This window comes from Dipteris shenzhenensis, chromosome 2, assembly GCF_047967505.1.
Source record: "Dipteris shenzhenensis isolate YYH24624 ecotype China chromosome 2, Dip_SZ_1.0, whole genome shotgun sequence".
NCBI lineage: Eukaryota > Viridiplantae > Streptophyta > Polypodiopsida > Gleicheniales > Dipteridaceae > Dipteris > Dipteris shenzhenensis.
In genome coordinates this window covers 51,979,318-51,998,409 of record NC_141597.1, presented here as the reverse complement: position 1 = coordinate 51,998,409, position 19,092 = coordinate 51,979,318, and the positions used below count along the sequence as shown (strand labels likewise).

Sequence of the window (19,092 nt, the reverse complement as noted above, 5' to 3'; positions counted from 1 at the left end):
TCTCCTCTCTAAAGATTCTTCCATTTCATACACTTTATCTATTTCTATCTTTGCTGCATGGAGAACTAGCCAGGGTCTTGGTTTTTTTTAACAACGAAAGGCATGAACTTTACTAGCTTTGTTTCAATAGGTAAGCTCAAGGATACACAATAAGGTCTCACAACATTACATTCATGGCCATAAATTTAAAGATAAGTTGACTACCATCTACATATTTAAGAGTGAAATTGAGACCTTGACAGCTATTGACAATGGCTCAAAAAGCTAGAAGATTGCTTAGCTTCTATTCATAGTCCCTCTGAGGAATCATGGGTGGACGTGCTTGTGCACTTTTGCTTTGGGAGGATACCATTTGTGAAGTTTGTGAAAGTAGGGAGAAACATAGCGTTGGAGAAATTTGAACACACATTAAAATACAATGGGGTGTCCGTTTTGTAGAAAATTATAAACCCTAGACTAAGATTAAGTCGTAGAGCAAGAAGGCATTATTCAGTCCATAGTAAGAATGTTTGAAGAGTGTTTGGTTTGATACAAATAAACCTTACTAACTTACTCAGATAGCAGCATAACCTTTGCTATTTTATGGTAATCCTGGCACAAAGTTCATGGAGATACTTTCGCGTTTACTATTGGGAATTTGTAAAGGCATAAACAATTGGCTTGCTCTTTGGTGAGTTGGCATTGTTCATGTTGGAAAATATAATTTCTCAACATTATTCCATTCTGGCCAATAAAAGTGCCTTTTGATCAAATGCATTGTGTATACTTGGAAGGCTGAATACTTGGCAACAACAATATCAAGACATTCGAATAGAATGGGCACCGATCATCATTCATTTCTAGTACGAGGACCTTTTCTTGGTTATATGGTAAACCATTCTTTATGAAATAGTGCTGGTCTATCTCACTTTTAGGCCCACATGTTTGTGTTGGTAGTTTATTCAAATCTCTTGGCGAGCTACCAAGTTGGACCTAGTATAAATCTCATTGAAACACCTGTTGCCTGGCAAAAGACCCGAAGCAATTGTTCGGTGCACCAGTGGTGCAACACTTGATCCATCTTGTTTCACGTCTTATGGAGGAGCTATGGAGGCTACTAACATCTAAAAGGAAGAGCATGTCTACTTGGGGAGTTGTAGAGCTTCTTTTAGCTAGTTTAGGTAGCACCTACTAAGATCTTTCTTGTTCCCATCTTCATCTGCTTCATGGATTTGCATGAGTTTAAGATGGCATGGTGAATTCTCACATATTTTTAATGTCCTTCATGTGGTTCCAGCCATGCATGCAGCTTTGAGTTATCCCTAATGTATAAGATTGGAGCGTGTCTTGTGCATTCAAGAGCAGATGAGAGTCTTTTTGTAATGAGCTCCAAGGAGTTCAAAGATGGTGACCATGGCTTTTGGAGAGCATCACGTACACTCTTCATTGATCAGCCATCACTTGTAAATTCCAACTTTGACCTCTACTGAATTCATTCCCACCCCTAACAGGCTACATTTGTAGGGAATGGGCTTATCCCTTGGTATTTTTTGGTGTGTTGGGTCATAATGGATACTATGTAGGTGCAAGGACTCAAGGGCCTTGTGCATCTGGAGCATTTCAATACGAGGCTCTACTGTTGCTCCTCCCCTTGCCTTGACATTTTCAGATCTCCAGTACCCTCTCCTTGCCCCTATTGTCTTTTTAGAGATGAATAGCTCCGTCCGTCCGTCACCCACGCTCAGCCCTCCATCCGTCGTTGATGCTCAGCCCGTCGCTCCGTCTGCCCATTAGATGTCAGCAGCCCACTAGCAGCCCGTCAGCGCCTGGCAGCAGCTCATTAGCAGCCCATCAACGTCGTCAGCAGAAGCTCTATCAGCTCGTGTTGTAGGCAGGCGTGTGATTTAGTAACCCCAGCTGAGCCAACCCCAGCTCAACTAGGGGGTTAGCTTAGCCAAGGGTCATAGTAGATATGGCCAGCAAATAATGGCCCAGCTTACCCTCTTCGTCAAAAAGCACCCCCTCCACTCCAACAACCTCCAACATCAGAGCCCGATACGCCTTCAGTCGCAGCCAGGACCTTCCCCATATGCACACATATATGAACAAGGTGGTTTTTGACCGACCCATTATCGGGTATCGCGAACAGATTTGCTTCTTACAAGATGAAGTGCAAGAATTACGAATACAATTAGCAGATGCCGTAGCTCGACTCTTGGTAAGAAGGAAGTCATTGAAGAGGTTGTAAGGACTTGCAATGCTTCTCCCCCTACCCCCCAACTAGTCTGTGCAGTCAAGAATCTAGTCCAAACTGAAGTGCAGACAGCCAAGTAAGAAGTGATTGTGGAGTTTGATACAAAGGTAAATAAAGCTGATATCCAGGAAGAGATTAAAGAACATGCATGCAGCTAGAAAGGATAATGCTGTGAAAATCAGAATTGGGGGACTCCTAGATGGATGATATAAAGAAGACTCATTCAATGATACCTTTGCAAATGTCAAAGCAGCCATGTCTACTATTGATTGGAAAGCTGACGCAGATGACAATCCTGATGATCTTGATGATGATGGTGAAGCTAGAGCAGTCCAGCTCGGTCAGCGTAATGGTCATGCTATCAATACATTCAACTCATGAGATTTATGTATAAAGATTCTACGACAATCCAATAAGTTGAAAGGAACTAAGATATGGATATCCGAAGAACTCACAAGAGCTCAACGTAAGGATAAGGCAGCAGAATTAGCCAAGGTTAAGGCTGCCACGAAGGATGGTAAATGGGCAGTTTATCGTGAAGGAATAGCACTCATTAAAGAGTTTAAATCAAAACCAAAAGACTTAGTCTTAAGCTGATGTATGGACGCTGTATGTATGCTTTCTCTACCAAGTAGGTACTTTAAATAAATTGAGTCACTCTTGCACTCTCTGGGAGCTGCCATGTGCCCTCTCTAGCAGATGTGTTAGATGGTTTTCTGTTGTCCCATAGACCTGTTGGTCTCTTGTGGACATTAATAGACTTTCTTTCTTTCTTTCTTTCTCATGCCCTCTTCTAACTCACCTTGTGTTTCGAACTTCACTCTGCTATTGTTTGCTACTTGATCCCCTTCTCCTTATTAGATTGTCCCTTTTTGTTGCAGAAGATTTCACTTTTGGGTTTTTATAAATTCTCTTACTAATTTGTAGGTTTGGTCTGCAATTTGCTTGTAGAATGCATCCAGATATCAAGAAATGGACCGGTACCCATTTATGGCACAGAGAGGGACAGGTACTTGTGATAGCATGTTTTTGTGTGAAAAGGTTACTTGTGGGACTGGGAAAGGTCGTAACTTCTGTTAATTTAAAAAATGATCTCATTTTATGACGAGGATAAAAAGAATAGAAAGGAATTTGTAATTGCAGGAAGCTGGATTAATGAGGATGCATCACATATAATCATTATCTTTCATGTGGTATGACTCATGAAATGAGACAAATCAATCAGACCAGCATCATTCATAGAGAATAAGTATATTATACATAAGAGACCCCTAGCATATGCATCAGAGATGACTCTAGATTTGGCCCATTTGTCAACTTCTTGGGAATTGTGTCACAGTTATTCATAAAATGTGAAGGGAAATATGAGAACAAGAAGCAAATGGAGGCAATATTTCGGCTGGATGAGAACCCTACCTTTTGGGAAATTTTTTAAAAATTCAGAATGGCTTATGACTGAGTTTGGTAATTCAAGAACAATATTAATTCTTTCAAACCCTTGAGGAACTAAGCCTACCATACAAACCAACTACTTTCGAAACAATGGTACGAGTAATGCCAACCTCTATAAATTAGATTATAGAACCTTTCATACTTGCTTCTACCACACCCCACCAGACATAGCATTCCAAAAACATTGTCAGATTATTGGAATGCACTATCTTGTTGGAATGAAGAGGTCGACTCCCCATTTATGGGCCCCCATATGAGGTGGACAAGGGGCGATCAGACCAATAGATGTTCGTTACCTCCCCACTTGTGAGCCCCCATATGAGGAGGATATGGGGGAGGATGGCTTACTGTATACTATGGAAGAGAGAGAGGTTTAGGGTTGCCATGTGGGCAGCAGATTGGCTGCCACATGGAGAGAACATAGATCTCCTTAATGTTGATTTGGGGCAGGCCTCAAGGGCGACCTTGGCCAGCTTCAGCTTCAGTGGCTGGCACTAGATTGTTACGCTCAAGTTGAGGCATCATGACCTCGGAAGGGTTAGTCGACACATTTTCCTTTAAAGGATCAATGTTTGTATTATATTTGTTTGGGCTTCACGTAAATGATAAAAAAGGAATCAAGGTCAAGGTCCTTGGTGCTGGTGACATGGCACAAGACTAGGTGGATCCAAGGCTAAGGGGTCTAAATGCATTAAATGTGCCAAGGGGCAAATGATTTCAATGATATCCCAAGAGAGGGGTAAATGATGCATTGAGGAGATGCCCTCAAGTGTAGACATGTGGCATACTAGATCCATCTAGGGAATTGGGGCTTGGTGGAATCTGCAAGCTGAAGCCGTCACGTAGTTGGCGGTTCTGAGAGTTTTGCTACCACCGAGGTTGGCTTGGAGGAAATTTTGTGTGCTTGCCCTGTGATAGATTGTTAAATTGATGGTGTGAAGTGAGTTAAAGATAGAGAGCGTGATATTTTGGTATCAGAGCAAAGCGATCTGTGAAGGTGTGGATGAACGCATTGGGCTGTGCTGAATTCTGGCAGATTGTTCGTGTCGTCTAGTTCATGCCATCCAATAGTTCGTTAGCATTGGATGTGCGTTAGACATCAGAGTGGCGCACGCGCAGGTTCACGGCTTGTTGCCTTCAGGGCTAGCTATTGCACATGATGTACGCTCCACGAGATGAAGCACCCAGTCTATTTAGATGGCATCGTGACTGGTTGGTGGAGCTTTGGTTAACACCAAAGGTTGGAGCGGAACATTATATGGTTGTTGGTGTTCGAATCGTGGGTCAATTGCTCTGCAAAGTTCGTGCGTTACGATAGGACAAATGGCTTTGTTAGTCGTGGGCTCGACTATTGGGTCTGGTTGCCCACAAAGTTACCTCAAAGTTACGTGCATTTACTGTGAACAAATTTTGAGGGAGCTTGGTTGCGCTTACTCACTGAACAAGGGTCAAGATTGCGAGAAGAGGCTAGTCTCGTGGGCCTACTCACATTTGGCTGGACTAAGAATGTAACTGGGATTTGGAGAGGCACTGCGCTTGGTCGAAGTGCTTTGTTTTGTTGGTGCGTGAGCTCGTGGGAAGGAGTAGACAGTCCCGCATGTTCGTGGTCACAAGGCAGGTCATAAATACGTATTGGTGTGGCTTGCAAGGACAAATTGATCTCTCCATGCAACATGAATGACCAGGGAGTTTTCTATGCTTTTTAAAATCAGTTGGCATATGTTAATTCATTTTGCCTTAAGATTTGAGGTTTCTGAGATTGCAGGAGTTTCCCTAGCATAGGGAAAAGCATTTTTGGTTTGCAGTCTGATCTATGTCTAGTTAGCTGTAATTTTGGGAGTTGGACTTTCGATTGTAGAAACAATTCAGGTGTGTTAAAAATAAAAATAAAAACACACACACACACACACACACCCATCAACCTAAATGGAAGTTGAAGAAGAAGCTTCTAGGGTGGATCCCGTAGAGTCGGGAGTCCGGACGAACCCGCAGGTGTGGTAGAATTGCATTATTGGAGGATGCCTTGCAACAGATTTTAGCGCAACAGTTACAAGAAGATGTAGGGCAATCTGAGCTCAGAAAAATGGTTCATAGTATGTCTACTAGACCATCTCGTGAAGAGAAGGTAAAAGCTCCAATGGAGCCTGAATCTAGTGTTCATATGGTCGAGCCTAGGAGGGCTAAGGTGCCTAATATTGCCAATTATAGGCCAGAAAAGTATTCTGGTTGGATGTCTGACCGTACTTCCGATATCATAGAGACCTGGTTACACAAATGGGGCGAGGCCTTCACCATTTGTGAAATCAAGAATGATATGAAGAAAATCCGCGAGGCAGCCACCCATATGTTTAATGAGGCAGCGGATCGAGAAAGATGGAGTGGCATCCACTACTTGGGAGGGGTTTAATAAAGAATTTAGAAAAGACTTTTTACCTCCTGACGAAGCATCTCGAGCTTGGGATCAGTATCGAAACCTTCGTTAGAGAAATTTATCAGTGGCGGAATACATTGATAAGTTCAGAGAAAGTGTAATGAAAGTTTATGAATCTCTACCTCAGTCAATCTAGGTAAAAGATTTTATCTTTGGACTGAATGATCGGATCAAGATGGAAGTTCGGGCTAAGTATGCGAACAAGCTAGATGAAGCAATTGCCATAGCCTTGAACTATGAAGATGCTAAAGGGAACATAACAAGTGGGTTTGTGCAGGTTGGGACTCGGTATGAGTACCCGAAGAAAACTGGGTTTAAGAAGAAGTGGATTAGCAAAGGGAGTGCCTCACAGCCTGGTGGTCAAGCCAAGTAGGGGAAGCCAATTGAGACTCCTAAACTAAGTACCACCATTGGAATGAAAAGAAAAGTAACACCAATGGCAGCCCGGGCTTGGTTGAAGTCTTCTTTGAATCTAGAGCAAAGAGAAAAAGCGAGGAGAGAAGGCTTGTGTTTTGGATGCCTTAACAAGGATCGTCGGATGGCTGAGATGGTGATCTCAGAATGCGAAGTAGAAATGAAGGGAAGTCCCAAAGCAGAAGAGATGCAGATTCAGCTAGCGGGATCTTCTCAAAGGTCAGTACTTGTTTTGTTATGTGTGTCTGTTACTAAGCTAGTAACTAGTGCATCTGATAATGTCCTGTCAAAGTCCGCAGCAACGGGGTATACAGCCTTTAATGATACGGAGTTAATTAAGATGAAAGGGCAAGTAGCCAATCATGATGAGTTACCTTATGGGTTACCTCTAGAGCGGAATGTTCAGCATAAGATTGAACTAATCCGGAGGGCAGAACCTGTAAATAGACCTCCCTATAGATAAAGTTTTACCGAAGAAGCGGGAGTACGAAGACAACTAGAAGAATACCTCAAGCTGGGGCAAATTCAACCCAATTTCTCACCTTTTTCTTCGCCAGTGATATTAAAAAAAAAGAAAGATGATACTTTTCGCCTCTGTATAGATTACAGAGCATTAAATAATATCACTATTAAGCACAAGTATCCGATGGCTCGGATCGATGATTTGCTAGATGCGTTACATGGGGCCGTAATTTTCAGTAAGATAGATCTTAAATGTGGCTACCATCAGATCCGTATTAGAGCCGAGGATGTGCATAAAACCACTTTTAGAAGCAGGTTTGGACATTACGAGTTTTTGGTAATGCCGTTTGGACTTACCAATGCTTCAGCTACATTCGTCATGCTTATGAACGATCTACTACGTCCGTATATCGGAAAGTTTATAGTATATTTTATTGACAATATTCTTGTGTTTAGTAAAAGTATTGCTGAGCATTACGAACACTTAAGAATAGTGTTCAGTACTTTGAGGAAAGCCAGTCTTTATGTAAATAACAAGAAAACTGTATTGTGTATGGTAAGACTTGAATATTTAGGATTCATTATTACTCCTGAGGGGGTAGAAATGGATCCAAAGAAAGTGGCTGCGACACTGACTTGGCCTATCCCTCAGAATTTGACCGCTTTGCGATCATTCTTGGGATTTGTTCAATTTTATCGAAGGCATATCAAAGGATATTTTGAAATAGTATCGCCATTGACTGATCTGACCTCAGATAAAGTACCTTTTATATGGGGACAGAATCAACAGGAGAGTTTTAACACCATAAAACAAGCTGTGGTCTTAGGACTGGTGTTAAAAATAGTTGATCCCCAGAAACCGTTTTTCCTTGAGACCGATGCAAGTGGCATTGCGGTAGGAGCAGTTCTCCTCTAAGAGGGAAGGCTAGTAGCCTTTGAAAGCAAGAAAGCTTTCTCCCTCTCAACGAAATTGGCCAACTCATGAATTAGAGTTGTATGTTGTTGTCCATGCTCTGAAAACATGGAGACATTATTTGTATGGGTCAGAGTTTTATGTTGATGTTGATCATGATACTCTGAAACATTTTTGTAAACAACCTGACTTGAGAGGTCGCCAAGCTAGGTGGGCAGAACTCATGCAGGAGTTTAACTTGATGATTCGGTACCAAAGAGGGAAGGATAATAAAGTTGCTGATGCGTTGTCACACATTATGCATAATATGAGTCACGGTATTAGAAACTGCTCTACTGATGGAGATAAGAGAAACTCAAAAGGTGGAGGAGAGTTCGTCCAGAGCCTTTGGCCTAAGGCTCATGTATTTAAACCCGGGGAAAAGGGTGACGTGGCATCCAGAAAAGGCCAAACTTATGCAAGATATACCATAAGAGATGGTATGCTGAAAAGAAATGGCAAGGTAGTAGTACCTAATCAGAATGATCTTAGGCAGAGAGTCATTCAACAATGCCATGATAGCCCATGTGCAGGACATCCAGGAGTTGAGAAAACGTATGATCTCGTGAAGCGAGATTTCTTTTGGCCGAAAATGAAAAAACATATTCATGAATATGTGACATGTTGTTTTTCGTGTCAGGTAAGTAAGGCAGAACGGGTAAAGCCACCCGGACTTTTACAACCTTTGGAAATACCACTAGGTAGGTGGGAGAGTATTTCTATGGACTTTATTGTAGGTTTGCCTACGACACAAGGTGGATATGATTCTATCCTTGTGATAGTTGATCGTCTTACCAAGATGGCTCACTTCATTCCAACGAGAGAGTCTGTTAGTGTCCCGCAAGTGGCGGATTTGCTTATTAAACATATATTTCATTTGCATGGATTACCCAAATCCAATAGTGTCAGACAGGGATGTCAAATTTACGAGTCATTTTTGGACTGCAGTGTTTGAGACACTAAGGATTGAGTTGGGGATGAGTAGTGGGGATCATCCAGAAACGGATGGTCAGACGGAAAGAATCAACCAAATTTTAGAGGATATGCTTAGAGCATATGTGTCATTGAGGCAACATACATGGTTGCCACTGTTAGAATTTGCCTACAATGATAGAAAACATTCCTCTACAGGGTTCAGTCCGTTTGAGCTGAACTATGGTTATAGACCAGTAAATCCAACTACAGTTGGAGTACCTCAGAAAGTGCCTAGTGCCGCGAACTTTGTGGTTGAGATGCAGGAGATGCTAGCACTTGCGAGAGCTAACATCCACCAAGCTATGGATAGAGCTAAGGCGTATGCAGATGAAAACCGATCCGTTAGAGAATTTAAGGAAGGAGAAAAAGTTTTTCTTAGAGTTTCTTCACACTCTTTGACTGCAGGAGAGTGTGCTAAGTTATCACCCCGATATTGTGGGCCGTGGTTAATTCTAAAAAGAATAGGCAAGGTAGCCTATAAATTAGAATTACCACAGCGTTGTAAGGTGCACCCAGTGTTTCATATTTCTCGCTGAAAGGAAATTTTGCATTCAGGTGACTCACTAATCGAGGGTGTTGTTTTGTTTTAGGAGATAGAGGATAATGCAGGACGCAAACCAACAAGAATCTTGGACCGAGGAACAATGCAAGTACGCAATCGGAAGATACCCACAATGTTGGTTGCATGGCATGGTTTACCTCTATCAGAAGCTACCTGGCAATTCGTATACTAGTTACGGAGAGTGTTCCCAGACTTTATCATCGAGGATGCTGATGCCTAAAGAGGAAAGGAATGTTATTTAAGTTGAGGCAACATGACCTCGGAAGGGTTAGTTGACATTTTTCTTTAAAGGATCAATGTTTGTATTATATTTGTTTGGGCTTCACGTAAATGATAAAAAAGGAATCAAGGTCAAGGTCCTTGGTGAGGGTGACATGGCACAAGACTAGGTGGATCTAAGGCTAAGGGGTCTAAATGCATTAAATGTGCCAAGGGGCAAATGATTTCAATGATATCCCAAGAGAGGGGTAAATGATGCATTGAGGAGATGCCCTCAAATGTACACATGTGGCATACTAGATCCATCTAGGGAATTGGGGCTTGGTGGAATTTGCAAGCTGAAGCCCTCACGTAGTTGGCGGTTCTGAGAGTTTTGCTATCACCGAGGTCGTGGCTGGGAGGAAATTGTGTGCCTGCCCCGTGATAGATTGTTAAATTGATGGTGTGTAGCGAGTTAAAGATAGAGAGCGTGATATTTACCTTGGTGAGGGCACATAGGCTGGAGCAAAGGGCAGCCAGATGGGGCCAGCAGAAGGGCTGCAGAAGAGAGAGGTTGTCTGGTTGGCAGGAGCAGCAGGTACAGTACCGCTGCTCAGCAGCAAATAATGATCAGCAGGATGTGTAGTACTGGTCGGGTACAAGCAGGTACAGAAGAGCTGGAGGCTGCAGCAGGGTTGGAACAGGAACCAGCAGAAATGCACATATCAAAGGGCCTTAACAGGCTGGGTCGGCGAGTCTGTTGACTGGTCAGCCAGTTGTGGAGGGATATAAAAGGGGCCCATTGGGGGGAATTCTTCAGTTCATTCTCTTGGCAGTTCAGTCCATTCCAGTGCGCAGACCAGCCATCTCGTGGAAGCACAGGAGTGGCTGTATCCTGAAGAAGACGTTCTCAGAGTCATTCTGCAGGAGTATTTGGACAGTCCAGGAGCACACAAGGGGCAGATCTCTCACTGTAGAAGACCTGATTCTAGTGCAAAGGAAGAGCAGTAGCAGACTCACATAGAGCAGCCACTGAAGTGCAATTGAGAACCCTTAGTGACATAGGAGGGGCCTACAACAGTCACATCCGCAAACAGAGCCTGTTCTTGCTGGCTCACCTCAGCGTATGTTTGCTGATGGTGTACAGTGTCACAGTTTTGGCTATGTTTTGTACTTGGACATTATGTCTATTTACGACATTTGTTTGGCTGAACATCCGTGTACAGTCTCTCCACTTCCTCTCTATACATACCTGCACAGAATGAGTCGGCATAGGAAGTTTTTGTTGTGAGATCTCAAAAGTGTCTATATTCTGCTGTGTAAGGTTTGGCTGTAGCAAGCAATTTTTATTCCTTTTCTCTAATGATATATGGGAGGGATAGAAAGAGGTTGACGCGCCTATGAGAAGGGCCTTATACAGGGCTTGTTGAGCAGCAGGTCGGCATAACCCTGGTCACAAGGGCTAGTTGTCCCTAGGCTGGTTTGCAGTAGACCAACAGCCTTGTTGGAGAGCAACTGTGAGGCAGTGATCTAGGGCATTTCAATGGGCATACCAATGGCCTGGGGGAGAGCAACTAGAGTGCATAAATAGTGATCAGAATGATTAGTAAGAGCTTGAGCAGCGTCTGAAGCCTACGAAGATGCATGCACCTTGTGTGCACACGTGTGAGGCAAGATAGTCACCCATGTTCACAGAAAACCGCAATGGAACTTAAATTTTTTTCCAATTTACCTGAGTTAAAAAAAAAAAAAAGCCACATGTGGATGATTTTTCCAATGAAGAAACTAGCCTTATCTGCCTGACAACCCTTCTAGATATCCTTCAGTCTTACTTTCCACAGTCAAGGTTTCCACCCTAGCGACCATTTATAATTTAGCGCAGCCACCAATGACTGGACGGCTATCAACCTTCTATATTATTCTGCAGAAATCTTGCATAGACGAGTGCACACAACATTGATTGACCCTCCATCCCGATTTCAAAAATCAGTAAAAAATTCCATGTTTAAGTACCTGAAAAGTTCTAGGAAAAACCTGAGAGGTAGAAGGTTGTAGGTTTCAACTTTCTCTCTATGTTTTGAAGCAGGCACTATGAGCATGGTATGCGAAGATACATTGCATTTTGCCTTCCTGCACCCTCTTCACAACCCAGGGAGTCACCCACGCAGCGCTTAAGCTTCACAACGGCCAAGCTAAGGATCATGAGGGCCTATGCACAGAGTTTGTTGCCTATGGCATCAAAACTCTAGCCCCCATCCTGGCAACGCTGTTCAATGAAGCTGTCTGCCACAGGTTCCCCAGAGCCTGGACCCTGAACACTATCACACCCATCCACAAAGTAGGAGATCCCATGGATCCAGGGAATTACAAGACCATCATGATTGGACATGTTATGTCCAAGATCTATGCATCAGTGTTAGATGGCGAGGTCAGTGCTCGCGCAGAGGTACAGGGGCTCAAGGCATCCGGACAGGCTGGTTTCAGGACGGATCACTCGACTTACGATCACATTTTTACACTTAGAGGGATCATTGAGGAGGCCAGACACAGGAGACAGAGAGTATATTGTTGCTTTGTGGATTTCCGCAAGGCATTCGACACCGTTCCCCGCGCCCGACTCGTTAGACGCCTGCAGGAGTTAGGCTACGGCTTGGAGGTTATCTGGGCAGTAGTAGCTCTCTATGAGCGGGTGACGGGCCAGGTCAGGATTGGCACCAACTGGACCCCAGAGATCACGAGCACTATCGGAGTCAAACAAGGATGTCCCTTGTCACCGACTCTATTTGGCCTCTACATCGACGAGCTCGAGACCACCATTAGGACACTCGGAGGTGCAGGCTGCTCTCTTGCGGAGGCTGTCATCCAAATTCTCCTATATGCAGACGATGTAGTACTACTATCCTCTTCTTCAGCGACACCTAGATGGACTTCAGGTCTTCTATGATACATGCCTTGGATTTCAAAACAGTCCTACAGAGGCCACTCTTTATGTCCGGACGAGTGAATCAGAATTTTTGATTTTAACTCTATATATGAATGACATGCTTATCACTGGTCCAAGCACTTAGAAAACTGCCGATTTCAAGGAAGAACTGCATTAATCATTTGCAATGTTAGATATGGGCTGGTTGCACTACTATTTGGCCATCTAGTTGGTAACGTTGAGGGGCCCATAATGATGAGTGAATCCAAATATATTGGACAGCTCTTGCAGCGCTTCGAATTCTAGGATCGTATGTTGGTTTCTACTCCATTGGATTGGCTCTTCATGCATCTCTTGGTTCAGCAAGAAGCAACCTACAGTTGTCACTTCTAGTTGTGAAGTTAAGTACAAGGCAACCTTCATAGCTACAATAGAGTGTGTTTGGCTCCATAAGCTAGTCTCAGATCTTCATGTCAGCCAGGACACTTCTATGACCATCTACATTGATAGCTAGAGTGCTTTGGCCGTTGCTTGTAATCTTGTCTTTCATGTGCGTACCAAGCACATAAAGGTGCACTATTATTATGTTTGAGAGCGCCCGTTAGCTGCAGATACACAGTTGTCCTATGTTCCCACGGAGGATAACTCTTTATGAAGGCTCTACCACGACCCAAGTTTGAGGCTTTTTGACACACCTTACACTTGGCACCATTTATTACGTGGTGTTGGTCTCATAGGTTGCTATATCCATCCCTTAGACGAATATGTGCAACCATGATATAGTTTCCATGATACCTTAGCCATACCATGGAGGGGGGTTTGTTAGCACTTAGCCCAGGTATGGCCTCGTAGGCCAGTTAGGATCAGTGAACCCTCAGGTTGACTTCATTGGTCAACATTTGTGGTTGAATTTGGGGCCTATATTGGTCACCACTTTTACTTTCTCATTATCCATTTGCAAGTACTCCTATTCTCTCAGCTGTTGTGTGCTCCCTAGCATTCCATTTGCATTTCCATTGCTCCCCACACCCAACAAGTACTCTACATCCTTCTTGTAAGGCTAATTTTTAAGCAAGTCCTTGAACTCTCTAAGTATTAGGAATGGTAGACAATACCTAGGAGGTAACTTTGGATATTTACTCGCCTTCAGTTTTTTTTTGAGGTTTTGGCATTTGAAGACTTTCTATTTTTCTTCAAACTCTGACGTTCTATAGTATGAGTTTGCATAACTTCTTGGAATGCTGTCTTTAGCTAATTTAAGCATTCGATTTATATCTTAAGAAAGTATTTGGCTACTTGAATCTTGTCTTTTGCGAGTCCCATTGCAATTGGGGCTCTAGGTTGAAATCCGTACATCATCATGAATGGACTAAAACATGTGATTGAATGTTTGGCACTATCATATTCAAATTCTGATATGGGCAAATTATGTTTCCAATTAGTTTGCCTTTTACTTACATATGCCCGTAGCATATCCTAATGAATTGATTGATCCTTTCAGTTTGACCATCACTCAGTGAATGATCCGTAGTGCTCATATTCAATTTCCCAACCTTATAAAAAATCCCTTCGAAAAAGACTGTTAAATTTGCTATCCTGGTCACTAATAATATTGGTTGGTAGCTCATACAATCCATAAATATGCCCCACAAATAGCTTTGCTATTTCTGGAGTTTTAACCTCTTCGTTGGTTGGAATAAATTGAGCCATCTTGGTCAACTGACCCACGATAATTCACACAGGATCGTGCCCTCTTTGTGCTCGTGCCCTATGTAATCCAACAATAAAATCCATGGAGATACTTTCCCATTTGCCAAAGGAGATCTCAAAAGGATACCTTAGAATGTTAAGCTTTATTGACCTGACATTTTTGGCATTTTAATACATAATCTTGGACATCCTTATTTATTCCAAGCCAAAAGATTTGTCTTTTCTTTTTTTTTTTGCAAAAAGAGACTTCTATTAAGTATTAAAGAAAACCATTAGAGCAAGCTCTATACGGGATACACCATGCAATGCATGAAAAGCTCAAGAGCCAAAAAGAAAGGATTGGGGCTGATAGTGCCATCTCAATCCGGTAGAAATCTCTGAGAAAAAGGGAGAACCCCTCCAAACTCGAAGAAATACAATCCTCCTAGAAGAGGCTGCCCATGAAGGGCCCTATAAATGGCTATCAAAGTGTGAACCGTGTCAGTTCAAATACCCGTGAACACCTGTGATGGGTGTATCTGGGTGCCATCCAAGGCCTCTATACATGTGGCTCTTGAAATGTGCCAAGAGGAAACGCTAGCCAAAATCTCCCAAGAGGTGTCCACTGAAGCATGAGAAGCTGTGAAGGGAGTAAGTGGTACATCTTGAAGGGAGCAGGGCTCTATCACCTGCCGGCGGACCGAGAGTGCCCAAGAAGAAGGCTCACCCTCATAAAACACCTGGGGCCCAGTACGGGATAACCATGCGACCGAGCCCCAAGTCATGAAGAAAGGGGAAGTATGAAAAATGCTGAGTATCCGAGCAACCCCTTTCCAAACAGTCCTCGCCTGACTGCAGTCCCAAAGGCAATGTCGCACTGACTCCTTTGTAGAATGACAGCGAGGGCAAGTGGGATCAGCCCCAAATTGTGATCTCCACTGGTTCACTGCAATCCCTCCATGAATAGAAAGCCAAAAGAAAAGAGTTATCTTTCTATTCCTGAGGGATTTCCAGAGCCTCCTCTAGAAATTCCTACGCAAATTTGCGGTGATGAAGAAGCTGTCCCAATGGGGGGCCTTGGAGGGAATCCAACCCCTACTGCTCAGCTGAAATCTCTTGGCATTACCAACCATGAAATGAAAGAAGGGAATCCCCCTTTCTCGGTGCCCATGATCTATCCACTCCCACTCTACTGGGTCCCATTGGAAGCACCTGATAGATGCACCTCCATATAACCACAATCTCCAGGATCGTAGGGCCAAGATTAGAGGGTCAGGGTCTAAGTACCACTGCAAGCCCGCTCCATGGTCCACAAAACCAGCAATCCTCACAGGCTGAAAGGCAACCTCTAGAAGGATATCATCCGTGGATCTAGAGAGTATATCTCCATCCCCAACGTCAAAGACCAGTGCATCTTCCTCAAGACCTCGAAGAGCGATCACCTGTAGAGGAACTGCTATCCTCGAAAAAGCTCCCATCCAAGTGGTGGAAGTAATAGGCATCTCAACTGTCCATTCCACCGGGATGGCTGTATCTATTCGCTGAATCCTGCGTGCTATCCCTCTGAGGTGACTCACTGACTCTAGTCTTTGATCCTTAGGTAGCCTGATAAAAAGCCTTCCAAGTGCCTATTGTGTAGGCGGGGCCTCTCTCCCATCTAGACCACTGCATGTAATGGGAAGTGCCCAGTGGTCTGCCATGCTCATCAAGTATACTATCGTTCCAAATGATCAGCTGCCTATCAATCTCTTCAAGGGTAGAGGGCGGAACCCTCCGAAGAGTGTTCCTCAAGCTCCCCCAAGCTTTCAGGATGACAGTCATGAGAGGAGAGGTAGGAGATTTGAGAGGGGCGGAAGTAAAAATCCAGCGAGGGCTGTCCACCCAATCATCTCCCAAGGTAGGTGTGCAAGCCTGAATGCGTCAAAAAAAGAAATCCTTCCAAGGTTCCTGCCCAAGCATGAGTCCCCTCACTACCACCTTACAAAGCAATGCCATGCACTGCAAGTCCGGGTCAATGATATTAAGGCCCCCTTCACATGTAGGGAGAATAATGGTCTCCCAGGCCACCCTCGCTGCAACATCTGATGTGCCATCAAGTCCACTCCATAAAAAGTTCCTGACTGGTCTAATGAGCTAAGTGATGCAATCCCTAGACCGGCACCAGGAAGAACACACAAACCAGGCAATGGCCAAAAGAACCTGGTTCATGGCTGAGCTCCAAAAAATCAGCTTTTTCCTTATACTCTCTAGTACTGGGGCAAACTGATGTGCTGGAGAGATGCCCAATCCTACCTGGCATCCCAAATATCTGACAGGAACACCCCTCTGAATCCAGGAAAAGCCCAAGTCAACTCCCCCGCCTGGAGTGTCCTCATCACTGATCCAAAAGCCAAAGGATTTATGCCAGTTAATGTGTACCCCTGCAGCTGAGCAAAAGATATCTGAGGTTGTCCGGAAAGAATCAAGTGACTGCAAAGAGGCCTCAATAAAAATAGCAGTGTCATCAGCCAACTCACAGTCAAGAAGCTCCTGCTCCTGTCTCAAGGGCAATCTCAGCCCATAAAGATCAGCCTGAGATCTAAGGAAGATACTCATATCTTCTGCCACAAAAAGAAAGAGGAAGGGGGCTAAAGGGCATCCCCGATGAACTGACTTGGAAATCTGAAACCTGTCACTCCTTACCCCTCCGATTAAAACCTGGCTGTGGGCTGATCTGTAAAGGGAGGCCACCCCTCTAATCCATGCATCTGAAAATCCAAAACGTAGAAGCGTGCCCTCAAGAAAACCCCAATTTACTCTATCATAGGCTTTCTCAAAGTCCAAGAGTAGAACTGCCAGCCTCTGCCTGCTCATAGCCCACTCTGTGGCTTCCCAAAAAGAAAAGATATAATCAAATGTGCTCTTGCCATGAACAAAACTTGTCTGAGTATCATGGATGAGGTCTGGAAGAAGGGGCTGTAATCGGATGCTGATCGCCTTGGCAAGAATTTTGTATAGAGTGCCCAAAAGAGTGATGGGTCTCCAATGGGATACAAAATTCCTGTTTCCACCTTTCGGGATAAGGTGTATGAGCCCCTCAGTCAGTGAGTCAGGCATCTCACCGGAGTCCCAAATGCCCTGTAGGGCTGAAGTAATATGATCACCTATCATACCCAAAAGGTTGTAAAAAAAGATGGAGTAAGACCATCGGAACCAGGGCACTTGCCCTTATGAAGGGTGGAGAGAGCAGTCCTGAACTCTGTGTTGGTAAAGGGTGCATCAAGTGAGCATATCATCTCTGGTGTGGCCAACACAGGTAAACTGTGCCAAACTACATCTCTAGCCACATCTCTGGCCTATGTGTCAGGATCTACAGAAAGAAGGGAGGCAAAAAAATCTGTCGCTAAGTGCATGATGGTATCCGAATGAGACTGCAAAACGCCGTCAGAGTCAATAGGCTGCCTGACACTCTCTCTACTATGTCTGGGACCAAGTGTAGAGAAAAAGTGTTTATTGACTCTCCCTCCCATATGTATCCAAAAGGACTCCCGTGCATGAAAGGCATACTTTGCTCTTTGATCAAGCAATGTCTGCAAGTGAGCCCTTGCTGTAGCAAGACGCTCTTGTATCCAAGCATCTGATGGTCGTCTCTGCTCCTCCCTCTGCAAGGTCGCCAACTGCCGGCGGATACCAATCTCCCGCTTGAGTACCTCACCTTGCCAAGCACTAGCGACAAAGTGATAAAAGTTGTTGATACTGACAAGTGTTGTGGCCACATGTGAAGGATCGGCCGCCCCCCCTGCAAGTGAGAAACCAAGATCTCCAAGATTGCCTCTGTGAGAGTCTCATCTATGTATAAGGCATCAGGGATCCTGATACTGTGAGACCATCCTCTCAGATGGGGCTCTGAGATAGACAAAACTACCGGAAAATGGTCGGAGGTGGAAACACCAGATGCAATGCAAACTGTCCCCCCTCTATCAAGAGCCCAGTCATCCACATAGAATCTGTCAATCCGAGCATGGATAGGCATCTGTACCCTATGGTTCGACCATGAAAACAAAAGTGACTGAGACTGAATATGAAATGCATCATCTGACTAAACATCTCTGCCACTGAACCTGAACAACAAGGCATCCCAAGCTACCTTCTCTGCCCCCTTGCTTATCGGATGGTGCCTCTACCATGTTGAAGTCACCTCCAATAATCCACGAATCTGTAATGTCAGGCCACGAGAGCAACACTTTCCCAAAAAGAACACAGTCCCCTCTGTTGTTCGGAGCGTAGAGGTTGAGGAAACCAACCTTACGTCCATCAATCAAAAGTAAAGGCAGGAAGCCAAAAAGTCTAGCCTGAAAGTAGCTTATTTGACTTGGAGCAATCTCTAGCATCCAGTTTGTGTTCCTAAAGAAAAAGAATGTCTAAGGAACCACCTGACACACTTGGATGAAGCTGATTCCTGATCAGATGTTTGTGACGGCGATGAGGGATGCTGCCCAATCCCTGTATATTCCAATTGGCTATCCTCATCGGCAGGAGGAAGCGGGTTGGAATACCTTACCCGACTTGATGGCGGAAAAAGAACCCTGCATTGGAGCTGACCTCCTACCATACACACGAGGTCCAAGGGGAGGAAAGTCCACATGTAAGAGAAAGAAAGATCTCTCAATAGAGATGCCGATAACTGGCTCTCCGAAAGTGGAAGGTACAAAATCATCATCTGGGAGGTTAGAGAGGTCCTCAAGAGCGGAAAAGGAGTTCCGCTGAGCCAGTCTTGGTGAGGGGGTCCGAAGGATTCCTACCGAAGCAGGGAGAGAATGTA

The 19,092-nt window shown here is 44.2% G+C and overlaps 1 protein-coding gene across 4 annotated transcripts in view; it reads left to right on the top strand.

Annotated features, from left to right (window-relative positions):
• The window catches only part of LOC147904958 (uncharacterized), an 84,897-nt gene that overhangs the window by 56,360 nt on the left and 9,445 nt on the right, over positions 1–19,092 (top strand). For all 4 annotated transcript variants that reach the window (XR_015543408.1, XM_087396232.1, XM_087396227.1 and 1 more), the window contains exon 5: positions 3,185–3,242. Coding sequence is in view for 3 of the 4 variants with exons in the window: in XM_087396232.1 (XP_087252358.1) it covers positions 3,185–3,242 (58 nt within the window). In the remaining variant the exon portion in view is untranslated. The remainder of the gene's footprint in view (positions 1–3,184; positions 3,243–19,092) is intronic.